This window comes from Verticillium alfalfae, genomic scaffold (assembly GCF_000150825.1).
Source record: "Verticillium alfalfae VaMs.102 supercont1.5 genomic scaffold, whole genome shotgun sequence".
NCBI lineage: Eukaryota > Fungi > Ascomycota > Sordariomycetes > Glomerellales > Plectosphaerellaceae > Verticillium > Verticillium alfalfae.
Window position 1 is genome coordinate 2242022 of NW_003315034.1, and position 24794 is coordinate 2266815.

Here is a 24794-nt window from a genome sequence, read left to right on the forward strand (position 1 = left end):
CCATGATTTTCGATCCACCCTCGACAGCGTTGTCGACGGGACAAGGTGTTGGAACCCAGATATCGAAAACAGGAGGGAGAATCAGATCAGAAGTGTGTTGCAGGACACCTGGTGGAAGAAGAGTAACGATAGGGAGCCAATATGAGAACGAGTTCCTCAGCAGCACATCAGTGATCATCAGCTTGAAGATTCATCGCATAATATGACACCGCACATGTCTGTTCAGAGTGGAGTAGGCATTTTACGTGGATCCCTGGCCTGTCGTCTCTGTCTGCCTTGCCGTCAGGAGGAGTCGCCCAGCCTTCAGCCTCCTGTCGCAAGACCCGTACGAGGCATCCAAGCCATCCAAGCATGCGGGGAATCTAAATAGCGCGTCGAACAACCAATAGCACACTTCTGTGGACTCAATCGCCTTCCATAAACATGTGGAAGAGGTCAATAAGCTTGGTGCGTCGTCATCCCGCCTATGGCTCTGCCGTGTCTGACCCCCAGTAGAGTGGGCCGCCCGAGTTTCGGGGTTCAAAAATTGCCCGTCCCAAGACTTCGGTTCTTGTAACGCCAAGACCGTTCATCACCGATGACGGCCGATGGTGGAGTCAATGTCGGCGGCCTCATTGCTGTGAACTGATCAATCGTTCGCTGGTCCCAGGGGTCAACCTTTTCTTCTTTACCGCGACGACAGGTTCTTCACTGTCACTTTTGGTACGGGGGCGGAATTTTTTTAACATCCGTCGCCCGCCCCGCCAACCACCAGGTCTCACACGTCTTGCCCAGCCCCTCCTCGGGACACATCAATACTGAATCCGGAGCCCTGAACTCTGTGTGTTTCGTGTCTTGGCATCTGTCTGGCATCAGGAATGAGCGACACGGACGGTGAGAATGACGCCGACGCTGGTTCGAACCAGGGGCCGCCATCAAGCGGCCGAAAGGTCGCCTGCAGTCAATGTCGGCAACGAAAGGTCAAGTGTGACCGCGAGCACCCCTGTCTTGCGTGTTTAACGGTAAGCGAGAATACGATCAATTCAACCCCATGTTTTTGCTTGGTGACACTAATAATCTCGTGGCAGACTGGTCGGGATTGTACCGTTCCCCCTGCCCCGGGTCCGCGACGGCCCAGAAGGCAGAACAACCATGTGCTCCGTGCAAAACTCGAGAGCCTCGAGTCGCTCCTTCAGCAATGTATCGAGTCCCAACGCACGGATGTTGAAAAGCAGGCCCCCGAATCGGCCGGTCCAGTTGACCTTCCCCCAACGGCGCCTCAACCTACAGAGAGCGGTGACGAGGCGAAACAGCCGAAGGGTTACCTCGTGCAGACACGTAGTGGCGGCGTTGAATTCCGCAGTGGGAAAATTTCCTCGCTCGTCTTTCATGATGTAAGTTGGCTTTCTGCTCGGCACACCATTAGGCTCACGCAAGGTGCCAGCTGCAAACGATCAAAGCTGTCCTCCAGGTCGAGGCCGAACAGGGCGCGTGGTTACCGTTCTTTCCATCGCAGACATCCAGTCAACTCAGTGGTGACACACTGACAGTGAGAGAATGTATACCGACGCCCAACGAGGTCGTTTTGCTCTGGGGCATCTTTCTCGACAGGGTCGACCCCGTCACAAAAATCATCCACGTCCCGACATTCAGCGCCCGAATCGTCGACGCCGCCGCCAACTTTGGCAAGATGGCTCTGCAGATGCAGGCCCTCATTTTCTCTCTTTTCCTTGTTGCCTCCGGCTCCTTGTCTCGGCAGGAACATCACAATCTCTTAGGAAGAACCAAGCGTGACACCATGGCTACGCTGAGCCGGGGCTTCAAAGCGACAATGACGCAGCTAAACTATGTCAGAAAATACAATTCTGAGGTTCTGAGTGCCCTCATATTCTACTCGGTAAGCTCACCTGAGACACTCGACACTGGGAAAAAAACATGCGGGGCATCTGCACTAACCATCATCTCTGTCATCAGCTCGCGCGGCAGGGCGCTCAGCGACGGTCTTGCGACCCATGGGTTCTGCATGGCCTCATCGTCAACATTGCCTACAGTCTCGGTCTTCACATTGATGGCGAAGGTACAGGCCTCTCGCCTTTTGAGAATGAAATGCGGAGGCGCCTGTGGTGGCAGGTGGTGGAACTCGATGTTAAGCATACAGTAGCTGCAGGCGTTGGGACGTTTCTCATGCGGAAGCTCTCAAGCACCAAGCTCCCCTCGAATCTCGATGACCGCGAACTCGACCCCGACATGGTTACGCTTCCCCAAAGCCACATCGGACCGACTGGCATGAGCTTTTGTCTGACAGCGTATGAACGCTGCTTCTGGGTGGCCGGCAAGCTGCAGCAGAACGAAATCAACCTCATCGATGAGCTAATCTTTTCCGACCCCACCCGGGAAGTGGACGAGGCGGCTACCCAAAAGCGTAGTGACGCGCGAGACTGGGTTCTTGATCTTATGGCCACATCAGCACGAGACCTGGGACCCATGGCGCGGCAGCGATGCCCAGACATGAGCAACCCCTTACACGCTATGATCACGCAAACAATGGCAAGCCTAGAAAGTATATTACTGGCACTGATCATGCCTATGCAAGAGACGCCCGAATGGGGAACTGAGGTTCACGGGCCAGCAGATAACCTCTTCCGCATTAGCGTGGTGGCCCTCGAGTTTGCTCAACGTGAACAGCAGGACTTTGGGCATCGCTTTCTCTGGTACGCAAATATTAGTTTCACGCTGGATGGACTGTTCTATGTTATCGCTCAGCTACAAGAGCGCGTGTCCGGCTCACTGGCTGATAGAGCATGGGCGTGCATCGAGAAGGCATATGGATACCACGAGGAACTGTGGGATCTGGACGATAAGGAGACTATGACGCTGGGCAACCTAGTTATTGTTGCTTGGGATGCGCGACAGACACACTTTGTCCGTAGACGGATACCCTTCCCGGAGCCGCACTTTGTGACGACTCTGCGGGAAACGGTGATGATGATGAAGGTGCAGGCAATGAGTCTGCTGGCGGAAGTTTAAGGGTATCATGGCATGTTCACCGCCAGTATAGTGAAGAATTGGGCCAGCACGGCATTGGGCCCAAAGCCAAGGGCTATTATCACAAGGGCATCAGCTAGTATATGAGGACTCCCAGCCTACTTATGCGTAATCGACCACCGGGCCCAGCAGGGAGACAAGCATGCATTTTGATCATCGGACCCAAGATCTTTGTCACAATAAATACATCAGTTTCCAATTGCATTTGCCCTTCTTCGGTAATTTAACACCCGCGTGATACCAAGACGGCGTGACATGGCATGCTTTTTTTGACTGCTCAACAGATTCGCTGGTGTTGGGACAACAATGATTGAGCGCACCATAGATATTTCAATAATCTTCTAACGATGGATATAGGCCTCCCTTGAATTCGAGTCGCAGTAACTTTTAGCCAATGTCGCCAAACATCATACCAAGCTTCGGGTGTAGGGCGTCTGGAAAGACCTACGTTAACGATAAGAACTCTCTTCATACAAGATAAAGGTAGAGACTGTTCAATAGGTCTATCGGTATACAACGTGTAAGACTTGCAGAGGAACGCTGCCAAACAATGCACTGGACGGTTGGATTGAGGTGCAAAAAAAGGACAATGAAAAGGAAACTCCTCAATTGAGGTACGTCAGGAATTGAGCCCAACGGGGGGCTCGAACCCCCAACCTTGAGATTAAGAGTCTCACGCTCTACCGATTGAGCTAGCCGGGCAGGCAGGGTTGCTTTTTGTTGGCTGTCGAGCTCGAATGGTGGGTACATATAGTTTGCCACATTTCACGATCTAAGAACAGCGAATTGGAATCCTCAAATCAACCCAAACTATAGATGGCTTATGATTTATGGGAGGCATAGGGCTTGCTACCACAGTTGCCGATTGTAAATCGCGCAAAGCTTCCTTACTGATATGCTTTGCTCGACTCTCTACGCGTCATATCGCAAGACAGCCACATGCCAGGCTGCTTTAGGCTACACGGGGGTATGTAAGGAAAAAGTCTGTCACCGTGAATTTCGCAAGCGTCTGTCAATTGCTACGAAAAAGGCCCAAGAACGAGACCTGCATTCTCTCTACGCTCATAGAGATGCGTCAAAACAAAATCTACTCGTCGACATTCGGGTCAAACTCGGGAACAGCATCACCAGCTGCCTCGCAAGCTTGCCTGCAAACTCATCATCCAACTTTGGTCCAACTCCGCCGCTGAAAGCTCCAAGCATGGTTTGGCGCAACCCTTCGTTAGGCCAGCTGAGCCATCCGACGAGCGGGCTCTTGTAGAATGAGCCTGAGAAGTTTTCGACGCCGCCAATGTCGGCGTCGTTGGCAAAGCGGAAGCAGTGAGTGCCGGCACTGTCCTTGTGGTAGACCATCTGCGGGCTCGTGCCGTCGGCAGGGAACTCATTCGATGCACCGCCGTAGCCGCCGTGGCAAGATGGCGCAACACGTACAATAGTGTCTCCGCGTGCGAAGACGACTACGTTTTCCCAATCATGACGGTGACCGCCCGCAAACGAACCGCTGACCGACTGGTCCTTTTCAAAGTAATACTCGTACCTACTATTGTCAGTTGTGTTTCAAGAAGGGGCACTTTCGTAGAAGATTGTGTAGCCTTACATGATAGCGCAGACGCCGTTGTTGCAGCGGCGCCGGGAGTAAACATTGCTGTTCTCGAGCTGAGGAGGGTCGCGGCAGTCGCCCTGAGGAGTGCCGGTGGCGCCCTTGCCAGGGTTGGTGTTACCGTCAGGGTCAATGGCCGCTGTGTTGTAGCAGCCGTCTGTATCGAAGTCAAGAATTGGCTGGAACTTGTTCTCGATCTCGTCGGCGTTTCCTGGGAGGGCGGTGATAATGTCACGCCTCAGAATGGGCGCAGGAGAAGCATTGACGACTGACAGGGCGCCAAGCAGGGCGGCTGTTGAGAAGAGAGTGTGCTGCATATTGTATATTGTAGGTGGGTTATGATAGGGATGTTGGTGTTGTTCAAGTCTAGAAACAGGAGTGAAGAGGATGTCTGTGTTGGATCTTGATTGAAAACTTGTAACAGCAGCGGCGTGCTACTTATAGCTTTTTGAATCGATGATGGGAGGTCTGCCCCCATGTCAATTCCAGCTATTGGTGCCTGACATCGTGTCTGTCTACGTACTCTCTACCCATGATGATAGTCAGGCAACCTTTGGATGAGCGTTGGTTCTGATACCCTGCTTGTGCGTACAGCTAGCTTTTTTCCTCGTCATGCGAAGCCTGACTGTCTCCTCTCCGCGCCTATTACTCTATCCCTTCGTCTGCCATTGCCTCCAATGTGTTTCTGTAACTTCACGATCAGAATGAACCTCATACTATCATGAGATGCCCTCATACATGCCTTGACAGGCGCACATGGGTGAACGTGCCTTCATCGAGATGCTTACGAGGATGATGATGTCAAGACAATCCACATTCAGGCCAGCATCGAAAATGACCCACGATGAAGGCTGAGGCCGTAAAAACCAAGGCACACAACCCGTTTTCTCCTTGTCTCAGTGATTGTCGCACACGGGACCTCCACCTTCTGCCGCGTGGGGGCGTTTGGAGGAATGAGCGCGGGACGTGCCGATCCCCCTTAACTGAGAAGCTCGAATTAGGCACCCGAGGTACCGTGAGTGGCCATGAATGGACGCTTGGCCATCTTAGTGCCCGGGTGGGCTGCTGATCAACACTGGGAAGGGTCAGGTCTTGGACCGAAGGATCATGGTTTGGACGGTGCCGATCGTGTAGGAATTGGTTTCTACGCGAAGGAATTAAACCCACGTCATTCGAACTCGGCTTTTGACAAACTGATGTTGCCAAGGCTCATCTCTAGAACCCATTCGAAGCTGAAATGTCGAGTCTGATCAGCATCATGCCATATAACAAACCGACAAGGCGACCATGTGACAAGGTCACATAGCCCCCGCTAGGTTAATAGGTAGAGCTTCCTGAGTAAGACCTCTCAGGTTACCGAACCGTAAAAAAGCTTGGTGTATAACAAAACCTGATAAAACAAGATATGGTCAGCGAGCTGCCAAGACTACCGCCCGCACTTCCCGCCCCTAGCCTGGAGTATTTCACGATGGCGTTGGAGAAGTGAAATCGAAGGTTCGAAAGGCAAGCTGGTGACGCGGAGACTTCGGGTGGCATCCATGGAATACTACGGTAGATCGCGTCAAAATGCCTCTAGCAGCTTGGCTGACGTCTAACAAGCCTAAAGATACGGTGCATGATACCTCAAACTCTTGCTTTCAAAGCTCATTGACCCTATGTCGTGGTAAGACCTGCATAGACGAACACTCATTACACCAAAAATAGGTATCAGGCCGCTCGGTCCAACACACATGCAGATCTTCGTGGTTGACGATCGGTTTAGTGAAGTGATACTGCGATATCGATGCATTTTCGATCTCTGGGGTCGTGAGGTGAGGGCGGAGACGTGATGCGGCTCGAAATATGCTTAGTAGGCACCCATTGATACTCGAAGAGAACGGTCAGACGTCATTTCACCTTGAAAGAGCCGATTTCGGGCCCATTCATTGAGATGCAAAGTTCTCTCTTGGAGCATATTCAGTTGTGAACTCGCATGCAGTCCTTCCATCCTTGCGATGAGGATTTTGCTTTGAATCCTGTGAATCCTTCAACTAGCTTACCTACCTAGCCTTCCCGGCACTTGGACAGCCGGCGAGTATCCGGACCCATAGCGCTCCGTCAAAGTCTGCCGATCATGACGAAGACCCATGCTCATTTTGATTGTCGTGTGCTCAAGCTCCCTATGCATTCCTTACCTCGGACCCGAACTGGAGGTGTATGCCCACTCACCTGTTCAGCAAGTTGTGACACCACGGAGTCGAGGCGATTGGTCAGAGATGCTCAAAAGTCTTCCTCGTGATGTACTCTTGGCTCCTAAATTGACTCAATACTCAGGAATTTGGTCAGTAATATTGGCGGCTGGCAATCACGGTATTCCAGTACTTCGGTAGTAGTATCACTACCGCTGCTGAGGCTGCGGATACGTGCGGGAGAGATAGATGCCAGTGCATCGAGTGCCTCAAATAGTGAATAGTGTGGAGGATCAAACGAAGAAAAATGGATCGGATAGCAGGCCTTAAGAATGAATTCCATTCGTTGGAGTCAACCATTTTCGAATGTGAGGCAAAGTGACAGACACACTTCCACAAGAGGCCCGGCTGCCATTCGCGGGGTAGGCTTTCTGATAACTGCAGCACTTGACCATCTAAAGTGAATATCGCTTAAGCCTATTTCACGAACATCATTGATCAATCAGGCTACATGGGTGGCTATCAATCGTATGTCTCATTATTGCCATCTCTAAAATCTATATCATGCCAAGCAAATCTATGCACAATCAAGCGTCACCCTCACTGAACGCTTCGCAGGGGTCTTTCTACGTGCAGTGAACAAAGCCATCGTCGTGAGTGTGGCACGAAGCATCGGCGGTGGTGGTGCCGCTGGCATCGCTGGCGGCAGTAGTAGTCGGAGCAGCGGTGCTGGTGGCGGCGGCGGTGTCAATGATAGGCTTCTCGCCGGGGCAGCCGACGCCGGGGACGGCAATGTCATAGGCATAGGCCTCAATGGCGAAGTACTGAAGGGTGTCGCTGTCGATGATGGAGAGTTCAGGCTCAGTGGAGGCAAGCTTGAGGGCTTCGGCGTAGTCCTCAGCGTAGTGGTCAATGATGCCGTCGCTGATGCCGGGCAGGTGGAAGGCGCGGTGCAGAAGGTCGGTGGCCCAGTAGGTGTTGAGCTTGGACTCGGCCACGGTATAACCTCCACCGCAGAGAGCAGCAAGAGGGCGGCGGATCTCGTAGGAGAGGTCGCAGATGACCGTCTCCTGGGTGGCATTCGAGCCACGCCAGTGGCCGGCCCAACCATCCTGGGTAGCGCAGTTACGATCAGGGTCGTCGCAGCGGAAGAGCATCTCGGACTTGTCAGTCGAGACGACCTTGGAGTACCAGCCGATGGGGCCGGCAACGGACTGGTTGCCGAAGAACTTCGTCGCCAGCTCAGACTTGGGGTTGTGGAGAAGATGATCGCGGGCGTGAGCCGCAATGGTCATGGTCTCGGCGAGAGCAGCCTCAAGCTGAGTACGCAGGGTGATGTTGCAAGACTGGTGGATGGGGAAGCTGGCCTTCCAGCCTTCAGCCCAGTTGTAGGTGGAGCTGGTAGGGCCGGCAGGGGCAGTGTCCACTGTGACGGTGACACTGGTCTCAGCAGCGCGTGCCACGGGAGAGGCAGCGGCGAGAGGGAGGAGCAGCAGGGCTGCGGTCTGGAGAGAAAGCATCTTGGCGAGAAGTCTGGTGACGGCGGGTCCCGAAGATTGGAGATCGTGGAAGAGTTTGGGCTCAGGTTGACAAGATCTGAGGTTGACCACAGGAAGATGAGCTGTGCTGAGGAACTTGACTGAGCTTGAGCTTCGACACTACCGCTCACCTCAGAAGCCTCAGAGCTCAAGTCTTTATAGTCCTTGTCAGCTTGATATCTCGGTCTTTTCCGTCGCCTGCTCAACAAGGGCCAGTCAAAGTCTGCACGCCAACGAGCAACACCCCACGCTTTGTGACGACATGACAAGAGGCCACCCCGGCAGAGTCTCCGGATTACGGCGTGGCGGCCATGAGGCGACAGTCGATTCTTTCCTAGACTGGCACTTGAGCGGTGAAAAATGGTCCAGCCAGCAAAGGTCGTCCAATGCTGCGCTGCTACCGAGGCGATGCCAAGGCAAGCGTCACCTTGATGACCTGTTAAGCTTGAATTAAGCACCGCTTCTAGTGGCTTACACCCCACCCCGTTCAGGGATCTGGCTGTTTGGACTAACGGCTTCGGGTATGATGAGGTGGTTGGGGTCGTGGTTGAACGGGGTGGCGCCGGCCATCCGGGTTCTCAGGACCATCGGACTCGGGGACAAGTGGAGGTTTTCGGTGGGCCCGATGCCGGCCATCAAGGTCCTCGCCGGAAATCCCTCGCTCGACTTCAGCCGACAGACCCTTCACCAGGGTCACGATGGTTCAGGTAGGAACATGTCGTGACTTTATCGAGTCCGCAAGCGTGGTTGCAGCTGTGAAACTCTCTGCTGAGGTGGATCGAGGGAAGCCCTTCTCGGCTGTCGACTTCAGCCGGCACAACAAAGTACCCGATTTTGGTCATAAAAAAAGCGCTTGTTTCTTCGCTGTAATACTGCTTCGTTCCTATTCCCTCGTAGTAATATCGTCAAGAGATCTTCAGGACATCTAGTCACTCTCGCTCATCCAAGAGTCTCATTCGCGACACTGCTTGAATGGTGACTTCTGATCGAGACGCCGGAGCCTGTATTGTACTCTTTTATTAGCTACATTCAGTTCTGCGAACAGGGATCGTGTGAAGATAGGGGGGGATTAGCAAGACCTTTTCATAATGTTAACCAACGGTCGAAGCCAGCATTCTACTTCGCCTCGGACAGGAGTATATCGAGGCATCACGAGGCCAGGAAGACTTGATAGTCGCAATGAAAGATGTAAGAGATGACTGGGAGGCCAGTGAAAGTGAGGGGCAGTGCCTGTTCAAATAGTAGAAACCAATACAAGCCACATCATCACTGCATAGCCTGACATGCCTCCTGCATGAGTCTATCTTTGGGGAGACGGAACGGGACGTACTCTCCCTTTCAAGTGCATGATTGTTTCAAATCACAGGACTCTTGCATTGACAACCAGAGCCACCCCAGGGTAAGCGGATCATCAGTCTCAGGGGTAATGCGCCACGAGGCTATAAATCGCTGAGAGGCCTTCTTGAGATCGGTCCATCCTTTACCCGACGTTGATAATGCGACGGCATGGTTATGCCACGTTTATACACACTTGGGTACTGGGCGGTGATCGTCTTGGAAGGCCGGTCAATGTCGCGCTTGTCAGGTTTCAAATATCCTTCCACTGACGTGCAGAATAGCTTGTCCTGGTTATGAAGACATGCCGGATCCAGCATTTTTTTGGTCTGAAGGCTATTTGAGTATTCGGAGAAGATTCGAGGAGGAGTGGAGTATTGATCCGAGATCGATATACTGCTCACATCGTAGCTATTGTTTTCTTACCCCGTCCTTTAGGCAGATAATTCCACTTTATGATTCCCACACCGTGCTCAGCAGTGATTGTACCATGATTTCGATTGCGCGGAGAACCATGAGCTGTATCACATCTTTCATATATGCCTACTGGTTTTCATCACAATGAATAATGTCTGCCAGTGTCAGTCAGTGCCATTGGTGTTTAGTAATCTTCTTGATGGTAGTGGATTGCAGAACCCCGCACCACGAAGGTTCAGTGATGTAAATCTTGCGATCTGTATATATATTCATAAGCTGTCTGCGTTCTCCTCACAATCACTTAGTCTGCGACTCACTGCTCCCTCGATCATGTTGTCGTGGGCCTACGTGATCACCGACATAGACCAACCCCATATCGGTTCAAAAGGTGATTCGAATGACTTTTCATTGCTTACGCCTTTCTGGTTGAAGAAACGCTTCTAGGCTTCGTCTAGAAGGTCATTGCTCGCAACCCCAATGCTTGATGAATGTCACGAGCCCTAATACACATTGGACCGCTTCAGAAACTCTGGGAAAAGTTGCTACATCTCTGGCCTCTGAACGTACTATAGCTCCGAGGGTCGCCTCCGTGGCCAAGCAGGAACCCTCAGATGGGGAGTAGGCATTTGTTGAAAGCCCTTCACATCTGTGCTTCTAGTCAATTTGAGCATCCAGTTCTTCCAATGTCTGCCATCATACCAAGCTAAGTTCAAGAGAGTAAGATAACCTGTATTCATGCAGTAAGCATCAGGAGCGTTATTATTTGAGGTCCTCACGGCATGCTATATACACAGTGCTTGCAGAATGTCATAGCACCTCGCTTCTTATCATTTCGGTCTCAAGTAACCATCGCGCTATGAAAGAGCACTCTCGCTCGTGAGGGGCCGGAACTTCTCTATCAGAAGAAACGACATCAGACCAATGGACCGGTTCGTCGAAGTGAAAATCAGTCTCGTAAAACGGAAGCTGATTGACGGGATATCAGTAGGATCAGACGACTTGAAGCAGACATAGCTAAGGTGAAACCTTTGGGCTGCATGTAGGCAATTGCACATACACTACCTGGGGCCCGCAGCAGTTGGGCATGCCAAAGCAGGGACCCCCAAGGGCAAAAGCGCCGTATCAGGCATGGACATTGGGGTCAAGTATTTCGGTGGTCGTTCATAGAAGGCCATTCTGGAATACATTGCGGTTGTTATCATCGTTGACAAGTCCAAGAACGCCGGCTTCATCATTCTCAGTCATGTATTCACCGACTCAAGGGAGACCCTCAATGACCTTTTTGTCGAATTTTCTAATCTCTACAACAGAGCCAACATAAGAGTTCTTGAAGATCTATGGACTGTTTAAAGTACCGGCAGAAGCAGCGACCCACCGGCTGGCCCTGAAGCCTCGAAGAGTGCCTTTGTTGTCTTTGATCCAGCGAGGATCAGCCTTATAGACGGCCTCGCCCTTAGGAACCTCGAAAGCACTTGCGACGAGAGTCTTTCCCTTAGTGTCAAAGAGAAAATTCGTAACAAGGCTCTAAGGGGGGGGGGGGTAATTAAGGGTGTCACGAATGTAGCTGTTCGGACCCGGACGGCGCTCCGCACATTCCACCTGCAGACTGATGCGTCTACTAGTCGCTCACTTCCATTGCCTTCCCAGTAAAAGGCTCGGCATTTTTTTTTGTATTTTGACCAGTAGCATTGACGAGGGCATGCATGAGGCGCAACATGTTGGGCTTGTTGGTCCACAAGTCGTCGCGGGAGCTAATCTCGAGCAAGTCATATAGCTTCGTGCAGAAACCTACCAGCCGGCTGTATCCGGCCCCGCTCATGCTTGTCGGTCGCCGTCTGCTACCTTGATATATAGCCATATCATCGAAGCACGGCGGTGCTTTTTCAGCGCCAGTACGATAGACGTGAACTTTGGACCCATCCACACCGGCTTCTCGTACACCTCTGGCACCAACAGCACCCAGTACGCGCATGTCCAGGCTACCTCAGCATACTCCACCACTACCAGCTTCATTAAGAGCACGTATCCAACCATACATCTATCCCATATCTTCCCAGGCATGCAGAAACACGGCCTCGACGGTTCAGCGGTCGCCGAAAAACGTTCCGGCCACGTCGTGTAACGTATGTTGGACGAATATATTGCTGCCAATGTAACGTGCGTCATTGAATACCGCAATATTGTCCCAACAATGCGTTGCGCTTCTTGGTGCATTACCCCCCAATCGCCGACGAGTTTAATGCAGACGGGCGCGCGTGGATGTTGGCACGTACACACCTCGCGCACTGCTGCCGCCGCCTGCATCGCTCTCGAGATGCAAAGAGAGCCCTGGGACTGAAGCCTTGGTGCCAGCTTCAAGGCCGACTTGGGCCAGCAAAGACTGTGTCATAAAGAAAAATAGCATGTGCCCCTAACAACAGAACTACTTATTATGGAGCATAATTGTGCTGCAACTCATTATCTCTTATGACCGAGAAGGCAGTGTGTTGCTAAACCTGGCTACGCCATGTAACGCAAGCTCGGCATTCGCGTGCTCCTGACACCTGGGTCTCCGCCGACAAATTCGAAGCTCCAAACAATCCTCGTCGCACATCGCACGTGGACCCCAAGTATAATTCAGATTAAAACGGCTCTTTGACTAAGGGGTGTTTCAACTCCGTACATCCGTACTCCGCTTTGGAGCGCAAGTGAACACGATACGCTGATGCCTACCCGAGTAAGCCGGCATCCCTGCGTCACCCAAGGGCGCTGATTACAGCGGCAGTGGTCATGCCGTTGTGCAGTACAATTGCCTCTTGCTGACCTGTTCTATTCAATACGCCTTGCATTTTATGGCGATCAAGCATCCAGGGCAATGCGGGAAGACGTTCATCGACCTTTCTTGGCATTTGAAACTTCAGATGACTCGAATCCTCATGATCATCTGATGGGCCCGTGCCCTCACTGATATTCATTCATCTGGACTGCTTCCCGTTGACAATATGCTCGTCGTCTTGTCTGGGCCCTCTTCATTCCATCTCATTGATCTCGCAAGACCCTGGTGGTCACTTGCTTCGTTGTGGCCCCTTTTTAACTTTCATCTTCGTCCGGTTACGTGATTCATTCACTTGTCAATTATTCACTTCACAATGTTGTCGTCAATTGCTCTCGCTTCAGCCATCCTGGCCACCACCATCTCGGGCCACGGCAACCTCGTCACACCTCCTCCTCGTGTGCCTGGCCCAGCCATGGTGGTAGCCTGCGGCCAGCAGAACGTTGACTCTGTGCTGGCAGACTCCGGCATCCCGCTAGAGAATTTCCGCAATGTCCCCGCAACCTGTACGTTCTTCAATTAATTGTTCTAGTGGCTCAGGAAGAAGAATAACACCGCAGGCCAACTCGATTTGTGTCGCGGCGCCACATTCACAGACAATACGGACCGTGTTCAGACGTTCGCCGCCGGTCAGGTCGTACCGATCACGGCCGAGATTCCTATCCCCCACGAGGGACCCTGCAATGTTTCCCTTGTCGACACAGCATCCAACACCGTTATTGGTCTACCTCTCATCTTGTTCCAGAGCTACGCAGACGAGAATCTCGCTCAGCTCCCTCCAAACAACACGGCGTTCGAAGTCACTATTCCTCAGCTGCAGCCTGGGCAGTGCACACAAGCAGGCGAGTGTACGATGCAGTGGTTCTGGTTCGGTACCAACGCTCAGCAGACGTATGAGAGCTGCGTCGACTTTGTGTTGACTTGAGTTTCGTAGGAGGAAATGACTGTTGCTGTTGTGTTGTATAACTCAAGGATATTCATAGTCTGGTTGTACGCCAGTGAGGAAAGGATACTGCTAAATTAAACACACGAAAGGTTAGCTGACGAACGAGCGAACAACATCGAACCGATCTGTCACTTGCTAAACTATTGCCGCCGGTTCTTTTCCCACAATTGAACTTTAACATTCTTTACATGAGAAATTTAAATATATTATGAGATCCAATTGTTACTTTGTCACGAATGTATCAAATCCTGAATTGTCATGAACAGTACACTCTTTACTACTGTCCAATATCAGCCCTCTTTCATTGTCCAAATCAGCTGGTGTGGCCGTTTACAGCCCAATTGAAGCAATCAGTCGAGACAGAATACCGCCGAGCTCGGCAATCACGGTAGAAAGGCCAGTGATGCCAACGGCAAGGCTAGCCCTCGCAGCCTTGGCAGCCTCACCGAAGGTCGTCAGAGGTGTGACGAAGGGCTGGATGGCCGCCTTGACAGCATCGACCTCGCTCTGAATAGCGCTCTTGAGGGCAGGAGTAAGGTCCGTGGCGGTCAGACGCACTGTGGCGCCGATATCGCGGAGGATACGCTGCGCAGCAGCAATGGCATCACGAACTTCGTTGATTTGTGCCTGAGTAAGATCCTTGAGATCCCCTCCGATAGCACCACCGGCGCCTGTGGTCCCCTTAACAATGTCATCGGTGGCCTTCTTCAGTGCGTCGGCGATGCCCTGGATGTTGGTCTTTAGAACAACCTCAACCTGGGCTTCCACATTATTCTTAACCTCGGCGACGGCATCCTCTGTGATGGCAAGGTCAGTCACTTCACAAGCTTCAAGGACAAATTTTTACCTACGGATAGCCTGGATGTTGCCCTTTGTGGCGCTATCGAGCGTCGCGACAGCATTCTTCACGGTACCAATCGCCGTGTTCTGGCGGGCCTGCAGAGCAGGTGCGGCCGAAGCGAAGGAGACGAGAGAGAGGATGCTCAGGAACTTCATTTTGAGTGAATATTTTGGAAGTAGCCTGGGAATAGACTAAGATGGTGTTATTGATATTCGGTGTACGGCTGTGGAAGAGAGATGTGTGAGTGCTGATGCAGTTCAAAGGTGTTACTTGGGGGTTCGAGGACGCAGTATATATACACGAGACGAAGGCCATGTCGCCTCGTCCTTGTCTACATGCTACCTCCAAATCCAACATCTCATGTCCATTCCACTATGCACAAGCACGCACATTCCGTTTTCGTGCCACGGGACTGTCATGATCCGGCTCTGCTGAACGTCAAGACGACCGGCCATCATTAAGACCTGAGAATGATCCAGACCTAATCTCAACATGACACGCGAATCATCAGCCACGCTTCGCGGGTGGCTTCCTGTAGAGCAGCCCAAAGGCGCCAAGCTTTGAAATTCAGGAAGAAAAGCCCTGGGCCTAGATTCGGAACGACGAGGAGGCCGCGCGACGGACACGCGCTACGTGCTTCCCAAGGGGTGTGTCAGTTTTGAGTTGCGGGGCCGTTGTCTGGTGTTCCAGTTGACGCTCAGCTTGACCAGGCATCTTGAAAGGCATGTTCTCGGTATCTTCCGCATCAGACACATTGCATCAGGCCTTGTTTGTGTCCCAAGGGTTGACCCTCAGTCTGCCGGCGGTGAACTTGTTCGTGACATGTTGAGCACAATGTCTCTGACCAAGCATCATTCCACCAGTCAAAGCCACGCTGTCACGAGGACCTGGGCAGAGCACGATCTTCACGAACGCCTGTCAGATGTGTCTAGGCCCGTGGCAAGGCTGATGAAAGTGGCTTGTGGTTGTTGAGACACTAGAGCATCCCCGCCCGCGACCCGCGGCTAGAGTCATGGATGAAAACGGGAGGTCTAGGCTCGATCGTGCATTCATGTCTCATCTGCCTCGCTCGTTCCGTGCCACCTGCGGCCTGCCGTTGAGACTCGTGGAGATGGAAATGAGGAACTGAGGAGCGCAGCGCAACTGGCTGACCGCCACCGTATTGAGTGCTTGGGCCTCCTCTCGATCTAGCTCGCGAGGTTGACATCGCGGACAATCCCGATCCGCGCTACCTCTGCAAGCGGCCGCTGTCAAAGCCATTCACGACTGAAGCCATGCTCATGCTCATTCCGCCACCTCATTGCAGTGTGTTCGTCGAGGTTTGACAGAGGGGACGCATGGGAGGGACATGTCTCAGCCAGAGCGCGCCGAGAACCTCTTGATGCGAAGATCGAGAACTTGCTAAGGAACTCCGTCACCTTGGCAATCCTCGGCCCTCGTCGAGAACACACGGCGACCCGGGCCCAGGCGAAGTTTGAGAGCACGCAAGATGTCTTCATGGGGGCAGATCTCGGTCCGGCGGCTAGAGAGCTGTAGCCAAGAACTCTACGTCTTAGGCATCCATCAATAGTCGCCACCCACCGCGCCCCTTCACAAGGTCCGGATGGTTTGTTCTCCCTCGAATGCGAGCAATGCTATTGTCATCAGCGTTCCAGGCCCCTATCAGTCATTCTCATGTTCGCATGACGGTAGGTCAACTTGAACTTTGGTGATCGTGAGGCCCTGGCAGCCAGGTGAGGAGTCCTTCGGCACGAAGCCATTGGTCATGCCCATGCTCTACGGTGTTCTTCGATATGGAAGATCTGACGCCGGCAAATGAACGTTCCTCCTCTCAATTTGCAGGCTCTCGATTGCCACGATGAGCATGGAGATCCAGTCCAATCACAGAGGAGGCGCTGAATGTCCGAGCCTGTCGCAGACATTCCTTCGCAAAGACAACCCCATGTTGATCAAATGCCGTCTTGAAGATTATCCCTTCTTGCTCCGCTTAGGAGATCGACAATCACTCGGGCAGCACTTGGCTCGATCCTTAGATGACGCCTCACACTTGTCTGACGTGGATGAAGAAGTGTCTACATAGTGGCGTGCAACAAGCTTCAACGGCAGACGCCATGGCAACCTCATAAAGTGTCGTGTGATAGGTCTTCAAATCATTTTCTAATGGTTCACGGCATGTTCGCTCCGACTCGAATGCTCCGTTGGCGAAACTTGCGCTTGCCGATCAGCCAGGTCATTGCCAAGCATCGACAAAGACGTCTTCAATCAGTCGTATTATTTCGTAAAGTAATGGGTGCGTGACATCGTTTTCGTGCCTCCATTCTTCCCTCTGCCGAGACGCCAGTGCTGTCATGAGGATTCTGGCGTCGCCACCACTTGTTCCACCTTCTTCACACGTTTTCCCTCAAGACCTCCCATAACGCCAGCAGCAATCGACACGCCAAAGGCCGAGCAGAGGAACAGAGGCACAGCCCACTGCGGCCGCGTATGTCTGTTGTAGCCCCACATGAACCCTGACAGCACAGCCTGGAAGACGGTATTCATGACGTTCAATCCAATGATGGTTGCCAGCTTCCACAGCGCCGTCGGCGACGCGCGCAGCCCGGAGTAGGGCGCATCCGGGATAGACCGGGCGGGATGGGGTACCACCGCCAGTGCACCGCCCTTGGAGAGCCAATCGTCGACTTCGTCGGGCCCGAGATCGCCGGGGAGCTCCTGCGAGCCGGGCAGGCGAAACCACGAGCGGTAGGAGGCGGCGAGGCGGCGCAGGGCCAAGGGGTCGTGGGCGAAGTGGTGTTGGATGAGACGCCAGGCGTCGCGGGCGCGCTGGGGCGCCAGGCCAAATGCCATGACGCAGAAGAGGGCGTTCAGAATCTGGGAGTCGATCTCTATCCATATGCGGCGCGGCGAGTTGATGTCGTTGCAAGTCGGGTGGCACATGGCGGGCGCGGCGTTGCAGAGCAGCAAGAAGATCATGCCGCCCCACGCCACAACGTTGAGACAGTAGATTATGATGATGACTTTGACCAGCGTCATGTCGCGCAGCCAGGCGGTCGCCGTCTGCATCATGGTCGGTGGTGGTCGTCGCGAGCCAGATGGTCTGCCGGGCTCAGTTACGGCTGGCTGCAGGGCCTCGTAGGCTGTGTTCTCTTGCCATGGTAGCAGCTCGCTTGGTTTCTGATTCATCGTCATAGCAGCTGTCTTGTTGGCATTCTGATCGGTCTTCTACTCGGATTGGGGGACGCTGGATACAGCTCTCGTCGTCGGTATTCTGGTTGGTGTTGCAATTGCGTAGGTACACGCGGCTTGGGCCGCTGTTGGCTGGGCAAGTGGCGATCAACTCAAAGTCATACCTTTATGCAAATTGCGGGCGTCACCCGTCTTAAACGATATTTCAGGAGTCGAATCAGCAGGGTTCATGTGATGACCAGTTTTCAAACGCCCCTCGGGCTTGGCCGTCTACTCCAACGCGTACACGCTCGCATTCCTCGTACCCCTCGGTCCCCAGCCAGATTAACTCACAGGGATAGATGCGCGGGGTGGCCATAGCGTCGAATTACGACTCGCTAGAACCGAGAGTGAGCGACGGGGCGCCCGAGGAAGCGAGAGTGCGGGTAGCGTACTAGTGAGAGCGCGCGGCACTTGAAGGTCTAGCCAGGGCCAGGGCCGCCGGCTGGCGGTGCAGGTAACCTAGCCCTCTATGTTGCTGGACGCTTTTGAGGCTGCTGGGAGCTGACCATCTGCTCTCTTGAAGGTATCTTGACAACGTCAATGCTTTGCGATAGATCCCACAGCGGAAAAATATTTACGTTCTGCATTACCTTCATTCTGTCAAGCAGTCGTTCTGGATACCAGCCCCTCAGAATACTAACGTATTTATATATCTTGTTCCCCATGGGCCTCCGTCTTCTATCGATTGCATCTCGTGTTGGTCTGTAGTCGTTTTGGTGTGTAGTTGCGCGCTCTACCAAAATCAATTCGGCCCTTAGACGCATGGCCTATTGAAATCTTTAATTTCTCCCACACGGAGTACGAGCTCATATAAAGGACACTGATGTCTGAGGTTGGGTTTAAGTCAAGAACATGTATATCGTATGAGTATTCGCGCGGCATTCTCGGGTCGTCAGCAAAGAATGAATAGGGCGGACGGCCGCGCTGGTAGGTGAATGACCTACCCCCCTGATTGTGAGTCTGCCTCAGCCCAGCGTCAACTGCCCGGCACCCAGAAGGCCCGCCTGGGAGCACATCACGAGATCGTTGATCATTCAGTCTCGTGGAGAGATACAACTCATGAACATTCAGACTGCCCTCAGGTGTAGGCATCTCGCAATGCCTGCCTCTTGAGGCTAACATATCGGGTGAAAACACTTTCCACTGTCTTTGCCGGTCACGCTGATGGCCAACGACGAAGACTGACCAGCATCAGCCGAGAATTATGATTCAGCGTGGTGTCAAACCCTCAATCTGGCGCTTACAGGCCCAACGGCCAAACGGCCACGTTGATGGCGCAGGGTGTCATTCGGCTAAGGGTTTTACCTACTATCCGCGAGCCTGGAATCGCGGTGTCTAACCCCTGAGTTGCGCTGGAGCAGGACCACTGAAATTGAAAGGCGAAAAGGCGCGCACCAGCTCAATGTCCGCCTGAAGCAATCCGATAAACGTTGTTTGTGTTGAGGTAGACGACTGAGCCGCGTCGTCGTCGGTCTCGCCAGCATGGAAACAGGCGCACAAACCTTAACTGCTCGGCTTCTTTGACGGCTATTAATTGTTGAAAATCCCATGATTCATCCTCCTGCACATTTGCTGGTGTGGCCCTCTGCCAGGATCGCCAAGATCGTCTGCTTACCGCTCCTCGTTCTCTCGCGATCACTTCACCTTTCGCGCTGCATCCTTGGCAGGACAAGATGCTTGCGGCGTCAGGACTGCTTAAGCCGATACTTCCGGTCGCGATACTTCTGGCATGCTTTTGGTGGGGTTTCCAGTTATTTCAATGGAATCCTGTAAGCCTTTGCTCAACGAATCCATATCTATCACAGCCATGTGTGAGCGACGGTCGATGGTCTGGGTACTGAAACTGATCCTCGCCCACAGGTGACGGCACCTCCATCTAGCACACGACATCCCGCGAATGATCATACCGCTGCAACACGCCCAGATCGGCCACTGATCCTGTACGCCTATGCAGAATCCGCTACGGCGCGTGAGAACCTTGATTTCTTCCTCCGCAAAGGTCTTCACGATGCGGCCGACTTTGTATTCATCTTCAATGGCGAGACGAATGCCTCCCAACTCGTGCCCGATGCATCCAACATTGAGATCGTCGAGCGCTCCAACACGTGCTTTGACCTCGGTGCCTATGGGGAGGTTCTACGGAAAGACGACCTTTGGACAAAATACAAGCGCTTCATTCTGCTGAATGCTAGCATACGGGGGCCATTTCTGCCGACGTGGAGCTCGAGCTGCTGGTCGGATCTGTTCCTCGATAGGCTGACTGCGAAGAAGAAGGTATGGAAACCCTCAAGTCCAAATGCAAAAACCCTGCGTACTGATGACCGTGCAGCTCATTGGCATGACGTTGAACTGCCAACCGAGAATGCATATTCAGTCCATGATCATGGCCACCGACACGATTGGCATGTACAGCTTGCTCGACCCAGTCCTCGCGGCCTCAGCTTCTGTTGCCGATCAATTCGGCACTGCAGATGATCCTATAGGGCTGAGCGGCTGCTATCGCGACTGGAACGCCGCTGTGCATGCAGAGGTAGGCACCACAAGCCTCATCACCTCCGCAGGGTATGAAGTTGATGCCCTCATGACGGCGTTGCATTCGGAAAGGAGCGCAGAGGAATACTGCAAGGCCCATCCTGATTCGGGCGACTTATTATGGGACAAGAAGTACTTCGGGGGTAACATACATCCCTACGAGACAGTCTTTGCCAAGACAAACAGGAACGTTGACAAGGAGTTTATGGCAGCCTTGACGGAGTTTCACCTGCGGTCGGAGATCACGAGCTACACAGCATGTAGTTCATGATTTCTGCCGATGAATTTTGACATACAACTTCCATGATTCATGAGAAAGCCAGTACACCAAGACGAGTTGATCTTCGTTGGCAGCTTGAGATTACTTATTTTACCGTGCAACGCTGCTTTCGTTGTTGTCACAAAGATGACCGAGGCACCTGATTGCCCCATTCGCTAAAGGGAGACAATGGGCACGCCAAGGCTGGTGTAGTAGCCATTTTCGGCGACAAAGAAACCGGGAGAACAGGGTTGCCACCAGTCTCGAAGGACCTTGACTATCGGTATACAAATAGCTTTGGTGGTCCGAGGTCTTTCGGTGGTCAAACGTGAAGAAAGTGATGCCCTTTTATTCCGTATGTGAAAGGCCCCAGGACGGCAAAGCACCATCAGAAGTGGAAAACAAACAGTGATATCCACTTTGAGGCCTATCATCACCCTTCTCCTTAAATGCCAACACTGACGATCACGATCACCATTCGATACCTTAAGGCACTTCCTTTTTTTTCTCGTATCAATACAACGCTGCTTGCCTTTTTGCCAGCTCACTTCATCACCATTTCATCATAATTCTCTAGGGGCTCGATAGTCATGGAGACGACTCGCCAATACACAGCAGCCAAAGACAGATGCGTCGACTTCCAGCTTTTTCCACAGCTTCCATCAGAAGTTAGAAACATGATATGGGAATGCGCATACTTTCACGAATCCCCAAGAGTGTTTGAGTGGCGTTCGCAGTACCATCTTGAAAGCGAGGAGCCCCTTTCCTTTTGCCTTTCAATTTGCTGCATCTGTCCCTCGGTGGCCACCCGGCCCAAAGTTCAACAAGCTTGCTTCAGCGCACGTCAGGTTGCTGGGAGGCACCTGCGAGAACTTAGAATACCAGCGGCCTGTGAATCAGTCATAGGCTCCGAGGAGAAGTCTCCAAGGGACACCTCGTGCGCTGAAATTCCATGGAAATACGATCCACAGGGATCGATGACTCGCTTGTTCGACATATCGAGGGATCTTATCTTCTTGCGGGAGTCGACGTTGTGTGCAATGGGCAGACTGGCAGCCCCTCCAGTGCCGGAGCTGCAAAATATCCAGCGACAACCTCTTTATGACACCGTTAGACTCGAAGCAATAAGCATGAGCGAAGCACCTCTCGTCGCGATTGAGATCCCGAAGTCATGGCATACGTATGGAGAAGACGACCTATGGGTCCCCATTCTGACCACTCTGCGTGGAGCGTTCAAGGGTTTGAAGAGAATCTACTTTGTAGCATCCGACATGTTTGATATCTCCTTCTGGAGAGACTTCGACTTGTCTTCGTGTCTATCATCCTGTCCTAGGCTCCTTTCTCGGGCGTATCTTCGATGCGGCGATCTAGCAGGTATCGACCATCAGAGTCTGGATGAGAGGCTCGGCAGGGCCAAACACTGCGTCTTTGGGGACGGAGAGGGTATTCAAATGTCTATCTTGATTCCTTTGGAGCGCGGAGATGGCTCGTTAGATTGGGTAGGGTGGAATTCTGGTGACGGCAACGTCGAGCAACCAGAGGCCCCTCGAAGGGGATTCTCGGAACCAGAATCACGAACGAGATGTGCGAGTGGCTCGAAACCCGAATATATATTGTAGATAGACATATTTCAGTAATGAACATGGATAAAGTATCAATAGAATTCCTATACCAACGTGATCGTCAGAGCTCTGCCGATCCTTTGTGCGCGAGCTTACATTCCCAACTAAGTGGTGAGACATGGGTTCTTAATCTACCCACAGCCAATCCAGAGACGTGCTAGCTCCATGGAAGAGTGAATTGTGTCGGGGCTCAGCACAGGATCGGTACGTAATACGCGCATATGTGAGGACTATGCAGTCAGCTTACCACAGGGCGACACTGCAAAACGCTTGGGAGAGCTAGCTACATTCAAGGTTGAAGGTTCCCCGCGATCTTAAACTTTCTAGTGGTCTGGGACACTCCTGATCTCATTTACCTAGAGGTATAAAAGATAAAAGCCACTGGCGTAATCTCGGTGGATTCTCTGTTATTTGCGCTTTCTGTCGAATTTTGTACGATCTATGCAACAGAGCTTCAGGCACTCAATCAACAGCTTCGCTATCTAACCACGAGATCTTTACTTCTTTGGAAGATGGGAGGAGTGGCTAAACAAGTACCAGATGGCCTGACGGAGGTGGACATCATCATTGCCGGAGGTACGCATTCTCTCATGTTCAAGATGACGCTCGCTAACGAACTAGGTGGCACCGCCGGCTGCGTCGTCGCCTCAAGACTCAGCGATGCAGACCCAATTTTGTCCATTCTCGTTGTCGAGTGCGGCCAGGATAAGCGCGATGACCCCACGGTCAACCACCCGATCTTTTCCTTTGGCCACATGGCCCCAGGCGGCAAGACGATGCTGAACTATCCGTCAAACAAGGAACCACGGACCGCCGACAGAGTCATCAACACAGCAACTGCCGGTCTCCTCGGTGGCGGGTCGGCAATCAACATGTCGACCTACCAGAGGCCGCAAAGGTTCGATTACGACTCCTGGAAGATGCCTGGTTGGTCCACGGATGAGCTGCTGCCATTCATGAAGAAGGCGAGATTACAAGTGTCCTTCCGCTTTTGGGACCAACATGGCTTACAAAAGGCAGATTGAGTCATATCACGGCCAGGGCTCCTCAGACACCCATGGGTATGACGGGCCTCTTGAAGTCACCAGCCCAGCATTCACCGTCACCAAGACGCAAAATGACTTCATCCAGGCAGCGAACCTGGTTGGGTACCCTGAAGTCAAGGATCTGCAGGACTTTGACTCCTGCAACGGTGTCCAGCGCAATTTGGCATACATCGGAAAGGACGGCAAACGCCAGGACGCAGCGCATAACTACTTGTATCCCCGGCTCGACGACGGAAAGCACCCTAACTTGCACGTTCTTGTAGAGCATCAGGTCTCACGGATCCTGTTCGAAGGCACGGCAGCATCTGGGGTCGAGATTCGTCCGAACCCACTCTTCCAACCTGACGGCAGTATGCAGACCATCAAGGCACGGAAGCTGGTGATCGCAGCTTCTGGTGCCATGGCGACGCCCTTGCTTCTCGAAAGATCCGGGCTCGGTGATCCGGAAATCCTAAGCAAGGTCGGAGTCGATGTTGTCGCTGACCTCCCTGGTGTGGGCACAAACTACCAAGACCATCAGCTGTCCATCTACGCTTACTACACCGGCTTGACGCCGGAAGAGACTGGCGACGCTCTGTTCGGGGGCCGAATCGATGTTGCTGAGGCCATTCAAGCAAAGGCGCCAATCCTCGGATGGCATCTCGCCGATTCAGTCTGCAAGGTCCGCCCGACGGACCAAGAAGTCGCAAGCCTGGGCTCCGAATTCCAGGAGGCGTGGGATAGGGACTTCAAGCCCAACAAGGAGAAGCCGATCGCTGTGTTCATCCCAGTAAACAGGTAAATCTACATACAGTACAGCTATTGCATGTCATATTCTTAACACACAGCAGTTACCCCGGTTTCCCTGAGGGGCTACCTGTTGGTCAATACTTTGGTGTCTCGACGTGGCCCACGTACCCCTATTCACGAGGTCAGGTGCACATTGCCAGCCCCAGCCTCGACGATGCTGTCGACTTCCGCCCTGGGTTTCTCACAGACGATCACGACATTGATCTAAAGAAGTCGATGTGGGCGTACAAGAAGCAGCGTGAGCTAATGAGGCGCACGAAGTTGTATAGGGGCGAGATTCAGAGCGCGCACCCCCCTTTCCCCGCCGGATCGGCAGCTGCATGTGCGCAGATCGACGAGCCACTGCAAGATGCAGAGAACATAGTCTACTCGGCAGAGGATGATGCCGTCCTCGAGAAGCACATCCGCGAAAATATTGGAGGGTGCTGGGATCAGATGGGTACTTGTAAGATGTCGGGGCGTGAAAACGGGCCGTGTTGACACATGCCTTAACGGTATGGCGTTCAGAGGTTGAAGAATGGCCAACCTGGAGATTTGCCCGGAAGAATTCGGGCGGGGAACTTGGCGAACGCGGCTTTCAAGATTGGAAGAGAAGGCTGCGAGTCTCATCTGTTGCCGATCTTCGGAGCAGACAGTG

General features: G+C 52.8%; 9 protein-coding genes and 1 non-coding gene across 10 annotated transcripts; 4 read left to right on the forward strand and 6 right to left on the reverse strand.

Annotated features, from left to right (window-relative positions):
* Positions 1-857: 857 nt before the first annotated feature.
* Positions 858-3006, forward strand: VDBG_05007 (conserved hypothetical protein; the record flags this gene model as incomplete). Its single annotated transcript, XM_003005355.1, has 4 exons — positions 858-1001; positions 1068-1373; positions 1424-1876; positions 1954-3006. The coding sequence occupies 4 exons, from the start codon at positions 858-860 to the stop codon at positions 3004-3006; spliced, it is 1956 nt and encodes a 651-aa protein (XP_003005401.1).
* A 647-nt stretch (positions 3007-3653) lies between these two features.
* On the reverse strand, positions 3654-3726 carry VDBG_15101. Its single transcript has one exon. It is a non-coding gene; the product is annotated as a tRNA-Lys (tRNA).
* Positions 3727-4086: 360 nt separating this feature from the next.
* VDBG_05008 (secreted protein) lies at positions 4087-4941 on the reverse strand (the record flags this gene model as incomplete). The annotated part of the gene is made up of 2 exons (XM_003005356.1): positions 4087-4564; positions 4622-4941. 2 exons carry the CDS (start codon positions 4939-4941, stop codon positions 4087-4089), a joined length of 798 nt encoding a protein of 265 aa, XP_003005402.1.
* Positions 4942-7418: 2477 nt separating this feature from the next.
* VDBG_05009 (antigen 1) lies at positions 7419-8312 on the reverse strand (the record flags this gene model as incomplete). Its single annotated transcript, XM_003005357.1, has 1 exon — positions 7419-8312. One exon carries the CDS (start codon positions 8310-8312, stop codon positions 7419-7421), a length of 894 nt encoding a protein of 297 aa, XP_003005403.1.
* A 3585-nt stretch (positions 8313-11897) lies between these two features.
* VDBG_05010 (predicted protein) lies at positions 11898-12853 on the reverse strand (the record flags this gene model as incomplete). The annotated part of the gene is made up of 3 exons (XM_003005358.1): positions 11898-12082; positions 12356-12462; positions 12822-12853. 3 exons carry the CDS (start codon positions 12851-12853, stop codon positions 11898-11900), a joined length of 324 nt encoding a protein of 107 aa, XP_003005404.1.
* A 357-nt stretch (positions 12854-13210) lies between these two features.
* VDBG_05011 (conserved hypothetical protein) lies at positions 13211-13819 on the forward strand (the record flags this gene model as incomplete). The annotated part of the gene is made up of 2 exons (XM_003005359.1): positions 13211-13400; positions 13455-13819. The coding sequence occupies 2 exons, from the start codon at positions 13211-13213 to the stop codon at positions 13817-13819; spliced, it is 555 nt and encodes a 184-aa protein (XP_003005405.1).
* A 351-nt stretch (positions 13820-14170) lies between these two features.
* VDBG_05012 (hypothetical protein) lies at positions 14171-14888 on the reverse strand (the record flags this gene model as incomplete). Its single annotated transcript, XM_003005360.1, has 2 exons — positions 14171-14637; positions 14692-14888. The coding sequence occupies 2 exons, from the start codon at positions 14834-14836 to the stop codon at positions 14171-14173; spliced, it is 612 nt and encodes a 203-aa protein (XP_003005406.1).
* A 2139-nt stretch (positions 14889-17027) lies between these two features.
* VDBG_05013 (conserved hypothetical protein) lies at positions 17028-18225 on the reverse strand (the record flags this gene model as incomplete). Its single annotated transcript, XM_003005361.1, has 2 exons — positions 17028-17855; positions 18154-18225. The coding sequence occupies 2 exons, from the start codon at positions 18223-18225 to the stop codon at positions 17028-17030; spliced, it is 900 nt and encodes a 299-aa protein (XP_003005407.1).
* Positions 18226-19582: 1357 nt separating this feature from the next.
* Positions 19583-20712, forward strand: VDBG_05014 (conserved hypothetical protein; the record flags this gene model as incomplete). The annotated part of the gene is made up of 3 exons (XM_003005362.1): positions 19583-19678; positions 19770-20183; positions 20239-20712. The coding sequence occupies 3 exons, from the start codon at positions 19583-19585 to the stop codon at positions 20710-20712; spliced, it is 984 nt and encodes a 327-aa protein (XP_003005408.1).
* A 2122-nt stretch (positions 20713-22834) lies between these two features.
* VDBG_05015 (alcohol oxidase) lies at positions 22835-24637 on the forward strand (the record flags this gene model as incomplete). Its single annotated transcript, XM_003005363.1, has 3 exons — positions 22835-23249; positions 23293-24145; positions 24196-24637. 3 exons carry the CDS (start codon positions 22835-22837, stop codon positions 24635-24637), a joined length of 1710 nt encoding a protein of 569 aa, XP_003005409.1.
* Between the last annotated feature and the right edge of the window lie 157 nt (positions 24638-24794).